This window comes from Zonotrichia leucophrys, chromosome 23 (assembly GCF_028769735.1).
Source record: "Zonotrichia leucophrys gambelii isolate GWCS_2022_RI chromosome 23, RI_Zleu_2.0, whole genome shotgun sequence".
NCBI classification, from domain to species: domain Eukaryota; kingdom Metazoa; phylum Chordata; class Aves; order Passeriformes; family Passerellidae; genus Zonotrichia; species Zonotrichia leucophrys.
Window position 1 is genome coordinate 958,419 of NC_088192.1, and position 20,036 is coordinate 978,454.

General features: G+C 53.6%; 1 protein-coding gene across 2 annotated transcripts in view; it reads left to right on the forward strand.

Annotated features, from left to right (window-relative positions):
- The window catches only part of RUNX3 (RUNX family transcription factor 3), a 34,945-nt gene extending 21,292 nt beyond the window's left edge, over nt 1-13,653 (forward strand). The window contains exons 4-5 of one of the 2 annotated variants that reach the window (XM_064731798.1): nt 58-222; nt 11,338-13,653. In XM_064731798.1, the coding sequence (XP_064587868.1) occupies nt 58-222; nt 11,338-11,861 (689 nt within the window). In that variant the 3' untranslated portion in view covers nt 11,862-13,653. Of the gene's footprint in view, nt 1-57; nt 223-9,187; nt 9,891-11,337 lie in introns of those variants that run through there. The other variant, XM_064731797.1, reaches the window with a different exon arrangement.
- The last annotated feature ends 6,383 nt before the right edge of the window (nt 13,654-20,036 follow it).

The window sequence follows — 20,036 nt, forward strand, 5'->3', positions numbered from 1 at the left end:
GGCTGCTGCAGCCAAAGGGGAGCTGATCAGATACCAGACTCTTTTATCATGTTCCAGGGCACAGACAAAAGCTGGAAGACCAAGCCAAGCCCTTCACCGACCGCTACGGAGAGCTGGAACGGCTGCGCCAGTCCATGAGAGTCACCCCGACAACACCCAACCCCCGTGGATCCCTCAGCACCCCGAGCCACTTCGGCTCCCAGGCTCAAACTCCGATCCAAGGTAACCACCTGGGGGTCCCAGTGCCACCCCAGACCCTCGTGCTCCTGGCATGGCTGAGTGGGAACAATCTGGATGGGATTTTAGAGTTGGAGTCCGGCTCTCCCCTGGTTAAGGAGCCAGGGAGGGGTTTGCGTAGATTTCTTGACCTTGGAAGCCTTTTTGCACCCATTAAGTCACTTTTTGCACCATTAGGTCTGGGTTTTGAGGAACAAATGAGCAGCAGGAGTGCGAGGGAGGTGAGAGCAGCACCCTTTGAACCCAGCAGCTCCTCTGACATGAAGGCAGCCGCGCTATGGTTATGCATCAGCCAGGGAGGGTGTTCCGTGCTTTACATGCTAATCCCAACGGTTTCTTATCGTTGTGTGGGTGCCAAGTGTGGTGATCCCTCGCCCAGCTCCAGCATAATTCCCCACACGGATGCACACCTGCACAGGCACACACACACACACACACACACACACAGAGCTTTGCTCTTCCCACATCTGCCAGCGGCAAAGAGCGCCCCAGTCCCTGGGCGTTCCCCAGGAATCCGCAGCTCGCTGCCAGGACAGGGGCAGGAATTGCCACTGGAGCTACCTGACAGAGATCAGGCTGCTAATCCTGGAATTTCAGTCCAAACTAAGCAAGGCATTAAAATAGCTCGGCTGCTGTGCTGCTCCTGTCTTTCTGCACAGGCAGATGTCGCCAGGATTAATTAAGAGATCATTCTCCTGTCCTTTTCTGTGCTGCTTTTCCATGCACTTTTAGTCTCACTGGTTCTTTTCCTTCAAAAGTCAGCAGAAACACTAACAGGGCTTCAAGGAACAGTATTTAAGTTGTCTGTATTTGGAATTTTGGTGAGAATAGGCCCTTCTGGGAAAGTTTAATAGAAAAAGCTCCCAAAACCCTCGTGCTGTGTTTTCAGAAGGGATATGGTTGTTTGAAAGCCTTGGTGTCATTAGCAAAGAGGGAGTTTTGGGTGTAAAAACATGTTTGAAAATGTTACCCGAACTGTAAAAGCTGCGCCGCTCCTCCCAACCCAAAATTACAGAGAAAATTTAATTTCTTTCTCATTGAAATGCAAATCCCCACGCTAGGAATTCTCATTGATATTAGCAAGGTTTATGAGAAGAACACGGGCATTTTGTGTAGGGCATTTTGTGTAGGACTATCGTTTGGGTTTTTTAAAAAGAAAAGCAGAAGGAGAGAGAAAGAGTTTTCTAGGCTTGTCCTGTTGGCCTCATCATAAAGAAAGAGATTCTTGGGGGAAGAAAAAAAGATTTGTATTTTAAATTAGCACAGCCCCCTGCAGTGCCAGAAACCCAAAGAGCGCCGTTTGGAGCAAAGAGTCAGGTGATGACACAAATTCAACGAGAAAAAAAATGGAGTTGGCCACAAGCTACCGCCCCTGCCAAATTCCCAAATGTCAAGTGACAGCAGGAGTGGAGACACACAAAATTAGCCTCTGAAATCATTCCTGCGGAGTGAATCCGAAGTCCCAGGAATGCTGCAAAAGGCGGTTTGTGCACGCTCTGCTCTTGGCTCCCTCGTCCAGAGCTGGAGGAACCGTCTTAAAATGACTGCGGGTTCCTACCAGCGTAACTGGGAGCAGGAGCAGCTCAGTCATTTTCATCCCAGCCCTGTCCTTTTGACACAGCTCTGGCTATGACCAATCATAATCATCATTTTAAAACCCCTCTTTCTCTCTCGCACACACACACACGGCTTATTCACAAAGATCATAATTTTTACCCGAGCAAGTGGAGCCCGGCCCGTGCCAAGAACAACACGGGAGTTAACAGGCCTGTAATTCTCACGACTTGGCACGTTCTTGGGTAACACACAGGAGAGGCCGATTAGTGGGAAGCAGAATGAGATACCAGCAGGGAGGGGCCGTGGGCAGGCTGGGGTTCATCCGGCCCCCGCTATCTTCCATGGGGTGCTTCCCAAGGTTAATGTTTTTAGCATCCCTGTGCAGGGATTAAGAGGGGGACAGGGAGGTTTTTCCCTCCAGCAGTGCCCGGCTCCCTCTGCTCGTGTGCCAGGGGTGCTTGGCTTCCCTGTTCTGCTGACCAAGCAGTTTGCATAAACTTCCTAATCCGCTCCTGGCAAAAGCAGGCTGGAGCTGGGATGCTCAGGAACAGCATCAGCCGCTGCGGGGGGATCCCAGCACCTCCACAGCATGTGGAGTTTGGGTTTTTAGGCAGGCAGGAGACAGTGTTTATCTGGGAGAATTGGAGTTCCTGGGAGATGTGTGTGCTCTGGCCCGCTCCAACCTCTCCTCCTGAGCAGGGAAAGCCGTGGCTGTGGTGGAGATCACGGCAAGGGCGCCGCGCGGAGTGGGAGTGGGGTCTGGCCCTCAGCCACTCGCAGAGGCTTTCAGTAAAGCAGCCCCTGGAGGTTATAAATAGCCCCCATGTAAAATGATCATGCTGAGGTTAGATGGTCTCAAACCAAAACCCTCCTGCTAGGAGAAAGCCGATGGTTTCTGAAGGGCATGCCAGGAAATGTGGGAGGAGAGAGCGCGGCTCCGATAGCGAGCGGGTGGGATCCTGCTCCCTCCAGTGCCAGGGTATTTCAGTGGCTCTGGCCTTGCCTTGCCCCACTCAGATGGGCAGAGACTTGATCCCTTCCCATGCCTGTCTCCAAATGGGATGGACACTGGCAACCCTGCACACAGCAGATCTCATTCCCTCTTGTGCTGTTCTGGGAGTAAATAGGGTAACTCTGGGTTCACCCCTGTAGCTGTGATGAGAATCTGGCCCAGTGCTGGGCAGGTCAGACAGGCAGACCCCCATCACCATCCAGCTCTGCTTCCCAGAGCAGAGCCTCTGTTGAGGATTTGGCCCAATGCTTCTCCAGAGAGGTCTGGAAAATGTGAGTGTTTGCAATCCCAGCTCTGCCATCCCCACAGCGAGACACCAAGCTGTCATTAGGATGGCTTGAAATGGTTCCTTATTACGGGGCACGCGAAGCCAGAGCCTTGCGTGCCTGCTTCAGTCCAGTTTTGCCTTTTAGCTTAAAAAAATCAAGTAGCTCTCAGAAGTGAAGCAAGATGTTAAAGGGACTTTTGCTGTCTGCCTTCAGCTGCTTCTCGGGGCCCCCTGGCTCAGGGGAGGTGGGCTGGTGACAGACACACGTCCTCCCCAGGAGCAGCCCCGTGTTCTCTGTGTCCTCCCCTGCCTGTGTTTCAGCAGGGGCTCAGGCTGAACCATTTTGTTCCCAGCAGAGCAGAGCAGGACCGCCCACGCCCGAGTTCTGTGGTGGAAACATCTTCAACCACTCAAAAGCAATTGTGTGCCTTGTCCAGCAGCATGGAGGGGCCTTGTGCTCACCAGGACAATTGCAAAGGGATTTTAGATTGGATCTCCTCGGTACCAGAGCAAGCTGTTTTGATTGATGCACTTCATGTCCCCCTGCACACTCCTGTTTTTGCTCCAGAGAAGCCAAACTCCCTTGATTTCACAGGGAGGATAGTAAATGTGATATCTTTTTGCAAGTCTCTCTTAGCCCTGGTGCCTGCAGAATGGTTTTTGGGAGACTCTGTGTTCACTGGTGAAGTCTCAGATCCCCTGATCTGGAATTCACTCAGCTTCATTCCCAATCCATTATTTCAGGCCAGCACAACATTTTTATCATCAGCAGAATGCTCCATCATATGCCTTTAAAATAAAGTCTTTCTCTCTCTTTTTCTTTTTAAATATACATTTTTAAAGTATTACATTACTTTTAAGAAGCCTCTTGGCATGGGCAGCAAGTGCCCCTATTGTTTCCGAAATGCAACGTGGCTGCTCTGAGGTTAAGTCCTGAATTATGGGCCCAGCAAATACACTGAATTGCTGCTTCCTAATCCCTGTCCAGATTGACTTATGGTTTCTTTAAAATATCCGTTTCTTAATGGATAAAAACGTTCTACCACGGGCAGAGACTAAATTGTTTCCAAAGGAAGCTAGGCAAGCATTAGTGGGAAGAAAACATATTGTGGGATTCAGCTTCAGCCTCAAAGGAAGGAACACGCTCGAGATGGGTTTCCTGCCTGCTTTCAGGCTTCTGTGTCTATCTTTAAACTGCTTTTCTGCTCCTCTCCTTTGCATTTGTGATGTCCCTCCAGTGAATTTGGCATGGAACTGTCACAGATGAACCACAGAGCAGTGCTGGGCAGGAGATTCCCCCAGGACAGAGTCCAGGCGCCCGCGACCGCTGCGTTCGTGCCACGGACATGTGGCCAACGCCAGCCACAGCTCAGGGCGCTGCATCCCTACAGAACAGCGAGGAATCCCTCGGAATTTGCCTCAGGGTGCCATCCTGGATTTTCCAGAGTGCTGGGATCCTCAGTGCCATTCTCAGAGCGGGATGGGGAGCCCCCAGCTGTTCTCCTGGCCGCTGGAGCCCTCTGTGCCATCACCCCTCTGCAGTGGGATTCCCATGGCAGCCGTGGCCTGGCCCAAACCTGCTCAGCAGGCAAGGTGGTCTAGCTGCAGGCTGGGTTGTAAATCCAGCAGCTTCCTTTTATGTAGTCAGGGCTTGTTAATTTGTTTTAATACCCTTTGAATCCAGGTAAAGAGCAAAGCGCGGGCAGGGCGGAGGGGAGCGCTCAGCCCACCCACCCGCTCCAATTAGCACCGTTATTCATTAGCTCGGCGGGATGCGCCGGGCAGGGGATGCGGGCACAGGGCTCCGGGATGAGCGAGGCTGTGCCGGAAGCCGGGAGAGCTGGGCTTGTTTAGTCTAGCAAAGGGCAGGCGGGGAGCGGAGCCGATGGCTCCGTGTAAATACATCGAGGGGGTAAACACGGCGAGGCAGAGGAGCTAATGTAAGCTCTGGAGGACACTGCAGGCACAGGACGTGGGGCTGAACTGGTCCTGCATAAATCCACGCTGGAATTAAGAGCAGGGTCCTTCCCAGGAGGATGGGTCCAGAGAACTGGAGCATCCCAATGGATCTGGAAGGGTTTGCAGAGGAGGTTGAGATGTGGTGCCTGATCCACCGAGCTGGGAACACCTGGGATTTTCCCTGCTCTGCTGCTGCCCAGCGTATTTGGGGTGGGAGAGGACCCAGGGGCTGGGTTTGTGCTGCTCAGCACGGTGGGTTTGGGCCCGCGTGTGTGAGTGCACGGGGACAATCACAAAACTGAGCAGCAAACGTGCTTGGCAGTGTTGAGGTGGCGCCTGGCGATGCTGTGATAAGGACCTGTGTGTTGTTGTGTTTTGGTTTGGGGTTTGCATTTTTTTTTCAGACTGCAGAGGAAGTCCGTGCACCCAGTTTGTGAGCTGGTTCTATCAGATACAGAGCCCTGCTCCATGGGCGTGTAACAACGGATGCTGTTCACACCCTCCTTTTTTTTTCAACACCTCCCCTCCTCCCCCAAAATATATTTTGCTCTGTTTTACGTGGGCTGAGAGGAAGGGGCCGTTTTCTTTTTTAGTTGGCCCTGACTTGGAAACAAATGAACTTGCTAACATACGTGACAGAGGCGTGAGAGCGTGCATGCATGCGTGGGCGGGGAGGAGAGCGGCGCCTTCTCTAGAGATGAGCTGGGCCTTCACAGATCACATGCATCTCGGGCACCTTCCCATGGAGATCCTCTCCTTCTCTTGCCCACCTGCCTCTCCCTGCTCCCACATGGAGTTATTGTCAGAAGCGGAGAGGGACAAAGATCAGAAAAACGCTCAAAGATGGCCTGGTGGTCCAAGTGTGACAGAAGTGAGGAGAGAAAAAACAGCCAAAGGTATATCCAGAGCAGGAATGTGTGTTCCCACTGTCACACACATGCTGGTGTGTTATATACAGAAGCATAAAGTATCATTAGTGTTTACATTGTCGTCAATCATTGTGCAGTGAGACAGGAAAGCAGGGCTTTTTCCTCTGGCGTAGATTTTTCATGACAATTTCACAAGGCACGCATATGCGTAGGATTAGAACAGTGATCTACGGCCAGGCTGATGATATTTTATATTCTATACACTTAGAGAGTGCCAGGCTATCACATTCCCTTTAAATTCCCTTTATTCTCTGTGTGTCTCACACACTGTGAGCATTTGTTGTGTAACATATCCACACGAGCTCAGGTTTATTGCTGACTGGGTTCACCAGGCACCGCGTGCTCCCCACATCTCTAAGGTGTGGACCAGGTGGTATCTGGGGTGCTGAGGAGCTGCTCAGGTTCCACACGTCCCTGCCTGGCCCCAGATGATCTGATAGTGATGATGCTGCTGTTCATCAGTGCTGTGCTGCCACGTGCCCGGGGCGAGCTGGTTTTCTGGGTGCCATTGCAGCAATGAAGAGGTCCTGATGTTGCTTTTGCTGCCCTTTCTTCCCTGCAGGCAGAGCAGATGTGCTCCTGGGTTAGGAGGTAGTGGCAGCACCCACTGCTCCTCAGGGATGGATGCACATCAATCCCTAAAACCATCTGCAGGGCTCATTGCCTCATCTCAAAGGCTTTCAGGGACCTCAGAGCAGATCCACCAGCCCTGACCCTGCCAGGGTGCAGGGACCAGTTCCACTCCGTCCAAGGCAGCTCCCAAACCCAACGTGGTCTGAAGGGAGGAGGCTGAACACACCCAGAGAAACCTCTGTGGTTGGCAGCCTCACGAACCAGCCCTTCCCACCTCATGGCCAGCCCTCGCCACCATGACCCAGCTGAGGTTTGGCACCCATCAGGGGCGTCTCTCTGCATTTATGTCCTGGCCACCCACCCAAGGAAAGACCCGTATTGTCTCTGAGGCAGAGAGAGAGCTGCTGTGTCACTGCAGCGCTGTTGTTTTATCTGGAAAGGGGCTGAGCAGCTTTCAAAGCATGTTTCTATCCGGCCCCTCATGCAGGGGGGACTTGGGGGTCCTCAAAAGGTGCAAATTGCAGCTGCACAATTAAATCATGGGGTGTGTCCCGGCCTCTGCGGTCCCCGGGGCAGCTCAGCCCTAAGGAGGAGACAGTGGCATTACTAATCAGGGCTTTGACCTTTACATGGCTTTTATTTAATACACATTCCACACTTCCCCAAACTCCCATCCAAAACATTGACATTTCCGCTGATAGATTGGGTCAGATTTTGGAGTAGTTGGGGGACTCAATTCACTCTTACAATGGTTAAATTCTTACAGCTAAATGGGCTTATTCAGTTAGTGCAGCAGCTGGTGTGATTTCGAGAAGAAAATAAACATTTCCTTCAAATATTTTGATTGGCAACTGGACAACTGAAGTACTCAAGCTCGGATTGCCAGGGTCCAAAAAAGCAAATGGGGGCTGGACGGCGAGTAAGCGAGGGAAAACCGTAGTAAATCCTCGGAGGCAGCACTACGGAGCAGATGTGTGTGATGTGTGCTAGGGAAGGGCACAGCAAGAAGGGGTTTTTTAAGCCCATTTTGAGCTGGGATTCCAAAGGGAATGCGAGGTCCAAGGATGCAGCTTCGCCCACTCCTTGTTCCCTGGCTTTGCTCAGCAGCTTCTTGCTCCAGGTTGCTGTTTGATCCTGGCTGTGGCAGAGGGTCCTTGCTGCTGAGTTAGGTGGTTATTGATGGTGTTAATGGCCATGTTTTAATTGGATCTCGCTGGGGTTGTTTCAGTGGAGATTTCCTCGCGTGCAGGGCAGGCGCTGGGGCCGTGTGGCTCCGATCTGGGGCAGCCGGGATGGAGGGGCAGCCCTGAAGTGGAGGAGATGGGATGGAGAGGAAACCTTGAGGCGAGGACCAAGATGGAAGGGGCAGTGCTGAGGTGGAGGGACAGTTGCGAGGTGAAAGAGATGGGATGGAGGGGAAGCCCTGAGGTGATGACCAAGATGGAGGGAAAACCCTGAGGCAAAGGAGATGGGATGGAGGGGAAACCCTGAGGTGATGGAGCCAGGATGGAGAGGGTGCTGAGGTGAGGATGCTGAACTGGAGAGACAATTGTGATGCGAAGGGACAGAGGTGCACCTCTGGGGAAAGGATCAAGATGAGGGGGAAATCCTGAGGTGAAGGAGACTGGACAGAGGGGCTGCCCTGAGGTGAAGGAGATGGGATAGAGGGAAGCCCTGAGCTGAAGGATATGGGATGGAGGGAAGCCCTGAAGTGAAGCCCATGGGATGGAGGGAAGCCCTGAGGTGAAGGACATGGGATGGAGGGCAGCCCCGAGGTGAAGCACACAGGACACAGCAGCATCCCTGAGCCGCCGGCCCTGAGGCGATGGCGAGGCCCCGGCCCCCTCTGGCGGCCGCCTCCTTCCCGCCTCTTTCCCGCCTCCTCCCGCGGCCCGGCGGGCGCCCCCTGCTGGCGGCGCGGCCGCGGCCCCCTCAGGCGGGCCCTGCTCGGACCGGGCCGCCGCGGTTTTGTTTTTAGAGTGGTTTGGGGGTTTATTTGTAGCCTCAGGGAAAAGCTGAGAGCTCTTCCGGTCAGGGAAAGCTGGAGCTTTATTCTGGGCCAGACTTAGAGCCCAAGGCTGGCGAGGATCAAAGCGAGCTGGTCACAACCGCTCGGATGCCTCATGGCTCTGCTGGGCGTGGGTTCCGTTTGAGGGGTTCGCGCTGAGAGATTTGCTTTTTGAAGGATCAAAATTCGCAGATCACAGCCCTGCAGAGTGCTCTGGGGGTTCAGAGCCTGGCAGAGCTCCCCACAGCCTCGCTGTGCCTTGCCCATCACACACAGAGCCCGTAATTAACACTCTTACATGCTCTTGTCCAAATTAGTAGCAGGGACCCACTGCCAAACGGTGCACATTCAGGCCAATAAAATGTAGCCTCTAAAAAAACCCCTCTTTGAGTGAGTTATAGAGGAAAAAGGAAATGTGCCCTGAGCGCTCAGGTTTGATTTTGATTTGCGTTTTATGGAATATTATTTATGGAGCTGTGAAAAGTAATGAAGGAGCGCGGTCTGAGCGATTGTCATCTGGGAAGGCAGCGAGTGGCAGCCTGAGTGTTTTGGGGGTTGAGAGGGATTTGGAGGCTGCTTTTGCTCAGTGCAGGGCTGCTGAGTTTGAGGGAAGGCATTCAGAAGACAGCACTTTTTCTTTCCAGTCCAGGTGCAGGCAGGATTTCTGCCCCACGGTCCTGTCTCAAGCCGTGATGCTGCTGGATTGCTACCGCCACGGGGCTGCGGTCAGGCTGCTTCTCGCAGAGCTGGTCTCCAAACCTCAGCTCCCTCAAACCTCAGTGCCTGGCAGCCGCTGTGGCTGCAGCACGGCTTTGGGATGGGTCCCTGCTGGGCTGTGAAATCGGGCTGGGAGCGCTTTTCCCACCGCTGTGCTTTTCCAGCCAGCCCAGCGCGGAGCAGGGTCGGCCCTGTGGCCGGGCTGCCGCTTCCACGGGCGCTTTCCAACGCCGGGTGTGTGCAGAGCAGTGTGGTTCGGGACTGCTTTGAGCTCTGCTCCTCTCTTATCTCGCCCCAAAGCCACAGCCACGTTCACAAACCAGGTGCTCCCCCGCCTTTCCCCTCCGTGGAGCCTGCGTGGGAAGGCAGGCGCTGCTGGGCGCCCGCAAAAGGGCTGCAGGCGAGGGAGGGAGGATCCTCCCCTTCTCCTTCCACGGCTGAAGGACTCACCTGGGATCAGAAGGGAGGTTCACATCAAATCCCCTCCATACCTGCTCCTCCGGAGCGTGCCCGTGTCACTCGGTAGCTGGAAGGGATTAAATCAAGAGTTTTCTCCTGGGGAAACGCTTTGGGGCCTGGAACGCCAGCCCTGAGAAGTTAAAAATGCTTCATTGTAATAAATAGATCTAAAACACACGTCCCTGTGCATACAGAGCAGCCACACAATCCTCTGGATGTGTGTTTGTATGTATATGCATTTCCAAAACCAACAGGCCTGTTTAGCATACTCACCTCACATTCTCTTGCTCTGAGGGATACAAAATCCAGCTGATGCAACCAAAAGAAGTCAATTTTGAGGCTGGATGGTGTCCCACTAGCAAAGGAGAAAGGCCTTGCTTTTAACAAGAGGAAAATAGAGGAGGTCTGAATGACACTTTCCTTGGAGAGCAAACCTCATTTCTCTCCGCTTTAATGCACCAAGGCCAGAGGTTCCTGGGCTCTGTCTCAGCCTTGGGACAGCTGAGAGAGCCACAGGAATGGCTCCAGCTCCTCAAAGGAGCTTCTGCTGTGGGTTCCCACCTCTAACCTGGGCTTCCTGCAGGAGGACGGGATCCCAAGCCAAGCTCCCTTTCCAGTTCCAAGCTGGCTGAGACCCCCTTTGGGTTTAGACCTCCAGGAAAAGGCGTGGGGGGCTCCATCATCCAATGGAGCTGAGGAACATTCCCACTGCCCTGAGTCTCCCTTCCCCCAGCACAGAGCCTGAATTTCTCACTCTCTTTATCCTCTTGGAAGGAGAAAAATACACAGAGAACTCGAGCAGAGGGATATAGGGGCTCCTGGCTTGGGAGTTTTCAGCTGTGTGTTTATCAGCTCCATCCCCTGATGGTATCAGCACAAACAGGCCACCCACAAGAAGGCTTAGCAGGCTGGTCTGGGCTCCAGCTTTTCCTGCCTGTCTCCGTGTGTGTGTGTGTGAGTGTGTGTGTGTATACAGCAGGGATGGATGATCCCAGGGCCCGGCCGTCTGGGGCCTGCCTCCATTTATTTACTACACAGCTGATGTCATGGCTAAACATCTTTTTTCTGTGTTTATGGGGCGTGCTGCTTTAATCTGCCCGAGATGAATAGACCCCTAAGAGAAGTCAGCTTAGCCGTGTCCCTTCTTGGATAGGAAACAACAAATTTTAGGACAGGAAATGGGAGCAACTTAAACAAACGGGTTTAGGGTTTTTATTTAAGTCACTCAAGTCTTTTCCCTGGCAGACCCAAGAGGTGCTTTCCCTTCTGATTCCTTGGGAATGCTCTAACGTCCCTCTTGCACAGGCGAGAGGCAGGATGGTAGAAAAGGCAAAGAAGGCTTTATTCAAAAGAACCGTGTGGTTTTTATAGAGTGGTACAATAGGTTCTAATCTATTGGCTAACAAAAACACCTTCCTCACCCACTGTCCTTCAGAGGAACAGAAAAACGAAGTAGAAAAACACCACCTGCAAATTGTTTATACTCAACGGGTTATCACATCTTTCCAACTCCCTAAAATTTCTCACAAGCCGCTGCGAGAAACGCTCGCCATTTCTCTCTCTCTGTGTCCCGTGGCATCCCCACTCTAACCACCCCTCTCCCCCTGCACCCCGGCAGGCACGTCAGAGCTGAGCCCCTTCTCGGACCCGCGGCAGTTCGAGCGCTCCTTCCCCACGCTGCCGGCGCTGACGGAGACGCGCTTCTCCGACCCGCGGATGCATTACCCCGGCGCCATGTCCGCCGCCTTCCCCTACACCGCCGCGCCCTCGGCCACGGGCATCGGGGGCATCAGCATGACCAGCATGCCCACCACCACCCGCTTCCACCACACCTACCTGCCGCCCCCGTACCCCAGCTCCACGCAGAACCAGAGCGGGCCCTTCCAGGCCAACCCCTCTCCCTACCACTTGTACTACGGGACGTCCTCGGGCTCCTACCAGTTCTCCATGGTGGCGGGAGGCGAGCGCTCGCCCACCCGCATGCTCTCGTCCTGCACCAGCGCCTCGGCGGGCAACAACCTGATGAACGCCAGCCTGGGCGCGCAGAGCGACGGCGTGGACGCCGACGGCAGCCACAGCAATTCCCCCACCACCATGAGCACCACGGGCAGGATGGATGAGTCCGTCTGGAGACCCTACTGAGGAGGAGCTCGGCTGGGCACCCGTGTCTTTAACTCAATCAGCCGCCGTGGCTCCTGTTGGGAGCGACCAAAGTGATGCCAAGGGAAAAGTTAAACCAAAGTCTTCCAAACCCAAAGTTAAGGATGCTCTGCATGCAAACATCAAGCGAAGATCAACCAAGACCTTCGTTACATTTCAAGGTGAACACCCACGAGGCTTGAATGTGTCGCTTGATGTGGTTCCTTCCGTATGTTTTAGGTATGTGGATTGTACATAGGGAAAAAACCCCAAGGACGTGTGGAATCAGATGTTTGGTACTTGCAGAACACTTCTCGTTCATCTCACTCGCACCTCTTCCCCACACAAAGCATTCAGAAGTGAGGAGAATCTCACCCTTCCTCTGCAAAATGGTTCAGAGAAGAGAAGACACCAGGGAGTCATCCAAGCCATCTCTCTGCCAGTGCAGGAGGACCGAACTTAGCTTTAAAAAAAAGGAGAAAAAAAGAAAAAATCCCCATTGTTTCCTGTCCTTCCCTCCCCGCTGGTGAAGGGTCCCTGAGCACCAAAGAGCAGTGGGGTTTGCAGCACAGCCAGGGGCTCTGGGGCTCAGTCAGCCATGTGAACAAGAGCTGTGATGTGATTATTGTTATTATTTGTTGACGACACAAGTTGTATTGTTCATTTTGGTGTCAGTGTCGTCGTTTGTCAATCAGTAACGTGGCTGACCCCGGGCCTGGCTGACCCCTCCTCCATGTTTACACACGAGATGTACTTTTTGTGGAGATGTTTTGTTTTGTTTGTTTGCTCTCTTGTCCTGACCTCACCGTTCAGCTCTTTGCTCCCCTCAGCAAACCTCAGTGATGGTGGCTGAAGTGAAGGCAGCATTCAGGACTATCTAAAACATTTGAGATGCACTTCCAAGGGGCTCAGGAGCCTTTGGCACAGCCTTGCCACCATTTTCCACATGTTCCTTCCGTCCCCTCTGAGTGGCAACACTCACAGCTGGTGGCAAAGCATTCTAATTCTGTTCTGGTCCTTTCCCATGTTCTCACCCAGAGAGGATTACACAATTTTTTATTTTGACTCACATGTGTCAATTCATCCTGAAAGCTCTGCGATCTGCAGAAAGGAGCAGTTTCTACTCCTGGTGGTGGGAATGTTGTGAATTGATGCTGTGCAGCCTTTTCCATGCCCTCACCCTCCTGTCCTTCCCCAGGTGACCCCAGCACGGGGATCTTGCTGTAGAGGAATAAGCTGAAGAGGGGGCACTCAAGGTGGCATTTGCAGGATCCAGGTCTGCCAAGCACCACACACCCTCAGAGCTGGCACCACAGAGATTGCAGCCAAGCAGGGCCATGCTGGGAGGCGGCTGTGGGCTCCTCCAAGGCCAGCTCAGGGCTTGGCACAAGGTTTGTCACCTCCTGCAGGCCACCTGTGCCCTCTGCTGGCATGAGAATTGGGGCTGGATTCAGGATTCTTCGTGCAGACAGATTCCTGGGGATCCATAACTTCAGTACCCAGTGCCATGCAGAGCCCTGCCCGCAGCCAGGGGACAGCCCCAGTGCCACCAGTAACCGCGCCTTTCTTCCTCCACTCCTCCCATAAACACAAGCAAACCGAAGGCCCAGAGCTGCCCTCCTGGCCCCTGTGCCTCAGCCACAGCGTCCCAGCCTTGTCACCTGTCCCCAGCTCCCAGCTGGCAGCCGGTCACCCTCAGCACAGAGCGCTGCAATTGCACTACCATGGCCAGGCTGGAGCAGCACATCCTGCCTGCCCTGGAGAGCTGCCATGACCACTCAGAGCTCCACAAGCAACGAAGAACAACTCTTTTCAATAATAATCATAATAATAATGATGATAATAATAATAATAATTTTTTTAAAGCCTTACCCCAGCAAAACTGCAACCTCCACTTGCCTTAGCGCCGGCGCTCGCCGGCTCTGGAGCTGGACAGGGCAGCCTGTGTTTTGATGCCTTTTTGCATTTGTCATCCCGTCCCACTGGTTGAAAGCACAAAGGAAACAAGGCATTCGTAGTTGTAGGTTAATTTAAGACTGTTGGTAGTGAGTTTTAAAAGAGAAAATAATAAAGTGAACGGCAACGATGTTGTTTTTATGACATATTGTCATGTGAAGGTGTAAATAGATGCACCTCTGTTGTATGCAAATGGTCATGAGACAGGCCAATGTTTTTTGCTTTGCACTATAATTTGCTTTTTTTAAAAAAAAAGAATGCACAATCGCTTGTACAGTAAAGCCCCTTTGTCTGGCTCACAGAATATTTAACTATAAAATCTAATTTTTGGTCTTATTTGTTATAATAATATAATTCTTAATTGTGTTGAAGGATACGATTCTTAATAATGCTTCTAATACTTGTATGTGCAGGGTAAAAGATCACCAGACTAAGGAGATGAGATCAGAGATCTTTGTAGATAAAGAAGGCTAAAATTGTTGGGTTTTTTAATGGTGTCTTGCGACGGACATTAAACAAAATGCTAGTGATACCAAAAAAAATGTGGTTATTTGTGTAAAACCCCAGCCCTACTTGAAGGTAATGCCCTATATTTAATATGTAGCCCGATTTTTAACCTGTAGCACTTGTCACTGGGGAGGGGGGAGGTGGGAGGGCAGAGGAGGAGGAAGAGGAGGGTCTGCTCCTGGAGAAGCCAGCGGGGAAGCCGCGGCTGGAGGAGCCTCCCGGCTCTGGGTGCCCTGAGAGCGGCGGGGCCGGCGTGGGGACAGAGCCCCGGCTCGGGCACGGTTCTGCTTTTCTGGGATGGGTCATTTCTGCTCCGCGGGCCGTGGCCGTGGCTCGGGCCGTCCTGTAATGCTGTCAATGCCATGTGGATCAATAAACGATGGTTGCAGTGGCCCCGCCGCCTCCGCCTCTCACTTCTCGCCGGGGCGGGGCGGGCTCCTCATCCTCACGCCGCTCTTTCTCCAGGCTCTGATTTTCGGCTCGTTCAGAGCATCCAGTACCAGCTCCGGTGCTCTTGGCCGCAGTTTGGCACCACAAGGGTGGGCAGGCAGGGTGGGATGGGGTGGGAGGACCTGAGCTCGCTGAAAACCCATTTAAAGCTCTCCCATTTAAAGGGATGTGGAGCGCTGTCCGTGCCCGCGGGCAGCCCTGGCAGGGTGATCGCTGTGTGCCAGCCCAGCTGTGTGCCAGCCTTGCTGTGTGCCAGCCCTGCATCGCCTCCCGCCCTCCTCCTGTCAGCGCCGTCCCAGCCGCAAAAACCCCGCACCAACCCAGCAGGACCCAAATCCCCGAGCGGGGCGAGCCCAGACCCCTCAGCACTCAGCGCTCGCCTCCAGAGCCCAAACGACAGCTGAAAGGCAAAAATGAAAAAATCCCAGCCCACAACAGGATCCGATGCCAAGGCGCTGCGGGTCCGGGCTCCCGAGGAGCCGGGGAACTCAGCGCCAGAATTATTCATGAGCCCGGGGCAGGAGAGTGGGGCCGTTCCCAAAGCTCTGCCTCCCCTCCGCAGCATCTCCGTGAGCGTGGAAAGAGGGGGAAAAAAAAAAAAAAGAAAAAAAATTAGGAAAAGCCCAAACCAAACCACAAGAAATGCTCGTACCCAGCTCCACAGCCCTGGCCAGCGGGAATATGTTCCAAGGAAAACCCGAGAGTGAGCTGCCTTTTCTCCACAGCTACTGGGAGAGGAAACACCCCGAGGTGTAGCTGTTATTTACAGGAACTTTCTGTTCCAAACGGATCCGTGCTTTTCTCGCTGCCTCAGACAGAGCTGCAGTGGGAAAAGAGAAGGAGAAAGAAAGAGGGGAAAAAAGAGGCCAAATAAAAAGGGTCTCATTGTACTGACATGAAATCCATGGGGTTCAAGTGGGTTTGGTGCAGGTGCCCGTGGAGGGGATGAGGATGTGTCGGGGACAGCAGCACTAAAATCCTGATGGGAGGCCCAGGGAGCTGATGGTGTTAAATGTGCCCAGCACCTGAGAGCCAGAGGGCTGTGATTTTTATATGGGCATTATTTTTATGTGGGCATTATAATTATTTGTGTTATTCCATGGGTGATATTTTTATAAGGCTGATGTTTTTATACTGGGGATATTTTTACCCAGGCCACCTACCCTGCACAGCATCCAATGTGCTGCTGCTGCATCCTGCTTCTGCACAGGTTTTGCCCCAATTTAATTTAAATGGGAGAGCTGGACCCCAGCACAGCAGTGTGGGGTTGTGGGGTACATCAGCCTCTCCCAAAGGCTCCCAAATACCTGAGGGATCCCTGTATTCCAGGGGGAAGCTGAAAAACAGGGCTGGAAGCAACAGCGTGGGGCAGTCAGAGCAGGAATGTTTGGATTTTCTCTTGCAACAGAAAACAGAAAAAGGGAAAAAATAGCTGGAGCTTGAAAAGCTATTTTTTGAGCATTCAGATATTAAATTGCATGGAGTTTGGGCTAAAAAATCTCCTAGGAAAAATGAAGACTATTTCCTTTGAGATCAGAGCTAACAAAGGTCTCAGCAAAAAGCTTGTTTTATTCTCATTCCAGCCCAAACTCCAAAGCCCAGCCTCTGTTTTAATGACTCTGTTGTGTCCAAACTGCCTTGGTAAATAATCTTTTAACTTGCACAAATGCTGAGACTACACAGGATATAGGGGAAGGATCCTGGCTCTTGCCTCGCCCACATCAAACCCTTAATGAACCATGCCCAAACGAGCAATCAGCATCATTAAGGCCCAATTCTGCTCCTCTGAAACAGGAATGAAACCCTGTTCCTCTGAAATGGAACCAGATGGCCCTGAGAGGTGCAGAGCACCCATCCAGCACCCCCAGGGACCCCTTACACCTGTAAAAAATCACCCTGTGGGCACCCAGGTGGAGCAGAGCGAGGTTCCCCCTCTGGCATCACCTCCGTGGGCATCCATGGGGGTTAATCCTCCTGCAGGGCCTTCCTGCTGGAAAGGACGGGGGGTTTGTGGGGCTGGCGTGGGTGTTTTTGTGAATGCTGCCTATTTAGAAGCTAAATGACGGAAAACATGGAAAATTCATTAGGGTGTCTGGGCAAGTGTTGGGTTACACGTCATTCACATCCACTTACTCAGCGGGACCTCGCGCCTTGGGGGAGAGATATATTTATATACATTTATATACATGGATTTTATATAGAGGAGCGGTTGGGGAGGGTTTTTTCCCCTCCATTTAATTTCCAGGCTGGCACAAAAAGGAGACTTTTAACCTCTCTTTAAATCTCGCTGCCCCCTCGGCCTGGGCTCGCTGGGCTCTGTCCCCTTCCCGCTCCTGGGAGGTGACCAGTGCCATTCCCAGGGCTTGGAAAGAGCAGGAGCTGTTAGCCAGGATCCACAAAGGGCAAATCCATGGCCAGGCCTGGATCTGCAGGCTGAGACCCCCAGCTCCTCCAGTGGTGGATGGGGGACAATGAGAGCTGGCAGAGGAGCAGGGGGCGGAGGGCTGGTCCAGTGCCCAAAGTATAAATCCATAAAAAAACCCCAATTCTTCATTCCTGCTAACTCAGAATTTCTCCAGTTTGCTGCAATACAAAACCAACCCAATGAAAACATTGTCCCAAGATCATAGCAGCTGTTTTGTTCAGGATGTTTCGTTTTTCAGGGAGCTCTTTCTCCCCAGCTTCAGCTCATCCTGGCACCACCTTCCAGCCCTGAACCACATCAGAGGTGCCACCAAGCAGGGCCATGTCCCCTCCTGATGGCACCTGAACCTGCATCCCGGTGCTGGCAGCCCCAAAAACCACATCTTGAAAGCCTCAGCAGGCACCTCGTGTGCTGTTCTGTGATTTAATCACACATTTCATTTTTATTCAGTCCATGCAAAGCAAGGCCTCCATGTAACTGTTAATTCCTGCCAGCAGCAGCCGGGGATGCAGGGAAGCTGTTTTCTTGTGCAGAGGCTGGGCTGGGCCGGGAGATCAGAAGAGTTTAAATTAAAATAGGCTCATGTGAGTCTTTATTCTTGGCTTAGCCCACAGAGGCTACAAACGCTGTTAAGCGACGCAGCGCCGGGATCCCGCCGCTGTCAGACAGCAGCAGCCCCACTTCAAAGCGCGGGGAGCGCAGCGAGGCCTCATTAACCCGGGGATCGCATTAGATCGGCCGATAGCCGGCTCTAATTAGGGCGGGACGGGCGGGCAGGGGAGCCGGGGCCGCGTCCCGCGTGTGAGTGCGCGGGGCCGTCCCCAGGTGAGCATCCCCAGGTGAGCATCCCCAGGTGAGCGCCCCGGGCCGGCACCTGCTGCGTGGGCCGGGCTCACGCGTGATCGGGCAGGTCCCGTGGCGGGGGACGCTCCCGGAGCCTCCCGGAGGCACCGCGGCACCCACGGCTCCCTGCAGCACCCACGGCTCCCTGCAGCACCCACCGGCCCCACCCGGGCACCCCCGGCCGGCCGCTCCCCCCGGGATGCTCAGCTCCCCCTCGGGATGCGCCGCTCCCCGAGGGTCAGGCGGGGCTGCTGCGGTTGTTGGTGATGTTCCCTGCGCTCCCAGCAAGGCAGCACAGTGTGCCTTGAGCCTGATGGGGCTGGAAAAGCTGCTGGTGTCTTGGCTGGGTGACCAAACCATCCCTGGGACGGTACGGGGGCATGAGGAGAGCACTGGGAGCAGTGGGTGATGCCCTGAGATCCTGCCCAAAGCACCACCGTGCAGCAGAGCAGGAGAGAAAGGAAACAGCAGGCACATTTTGGGGCTGGATCACCCAAATTCAGGCTCTGTATTCACCCAAATCCCGGCCCTGTGAGCACCCAAATTCAGGCTCTGTGAGCACCCAAATCCCAGCCCTGTGAACACCCAAATTCAGGCTCTGTGAGCACCCAAATTCAGGCTCTGTGAACACCCAAATTCAGGCTCTGTGAGCACCCAAATTCAGGCTCTGTGAACACCCAAATTCAGGCTCTGTGAGCACCCAAATTCAGGCTCTGTGAGCACCCAAATCTTGGCCCTGTGAGCACCCAAATTCAGGCTCTGTGAACACCCAAATTCAGGCCCTGTGAGCACCCAAATCTTGGCCCTGTGAGCACCCAAATTCAGGCTCTGTGAACACCCAAATTCAGGCTCTGTGAACACCCAAATTCAGGCCCTGTGAGCACTCAAATCCCGGCCCTGTGAGCACCCACACCCCAATGCTAATGGGGTGGGTGGCCAAGGATCAGCTCGAGGTCTCCACCACCGCATGGACACTCAGCATTTCCCCTGCAGAGACACCAGGACCCCCTTCCCCAGCCCCTGCCGGGCTCTGGCGGCGCTCCAGGAGGGATATTTCACACCAGCACTACCAGGAGCAGTATTTCCTTTCCATCTGAGTGATTTGCAAAGCCCCCGGGTCCCTGCAAACGTACACAGGGAGGGTTTTAATTCGGGCAGGAAAATAACACAGCAGAGCTGGGTTTGGCTGCGGAGGGCACTCCCAGAGGTGCTGCTCCCGGTGTGTCCCCGGTGTGTCCCCAGTGCCATTCCCGGTGTGTCCCCAGGGTGGCTGCAGCCCAGACCCCTTCCTTGGCAGGTTTTGCTGTTTGTCTTTGCAGCCGGTGGGTTTATTACGGCAGGGAACACCCAGGGTTTTTTTGCTGCCTGCCATGAAATCGATACAGTAATTTCATTTCTCAGTCATAAATGAAATGAGCTGTAAAGAAAAGTTGGGTGTTTAAGCCGGAGTGAAAGAATGGATTGTTCTAATGGGGGATGTTAATGAGGGGATTAAATGTTCCTGCGAATCCTGGGGGTCCCCAGGCCACCCCAACTCTCACTGGGTGGTTTTGGGGCTCCCTGCACCCCTGCCTTGTGCTGACCTGTGTGGTCCAGCACCCTGCCCTGCCTGGGTGGGACACAGAACTTCACTGAGCCCCACCAGGGACCCCTCCGGGCATGGAGGTACCCAAGGGGGTTTGGGGCACTGGTGGCCAAGGGAAAGAGCAGAGGGAAATCCTTGTGGGATGAGGATGGGGCTGGTGGGGATCTCATCTCCCCATCCTCATCCTCATCTGTTCCTCATGGCCACACTTCCATGTGGGGATAGACTAAAAGGAATGGGAAAAACGAACCCAAACCGAGGAGATGTTTGTTACCAGCAGCCTTTCAGCTGACCCAGAGCAGCTGGGGTTTTATGCTGGGTGTTTTCACGGGGACACAACCCCTGCTGCTTTCCGAGGAGGGTGGGCAGAGGTTTCCTCCCCAGGCCCGGGCAGTTCACAGCTCAGGATGTT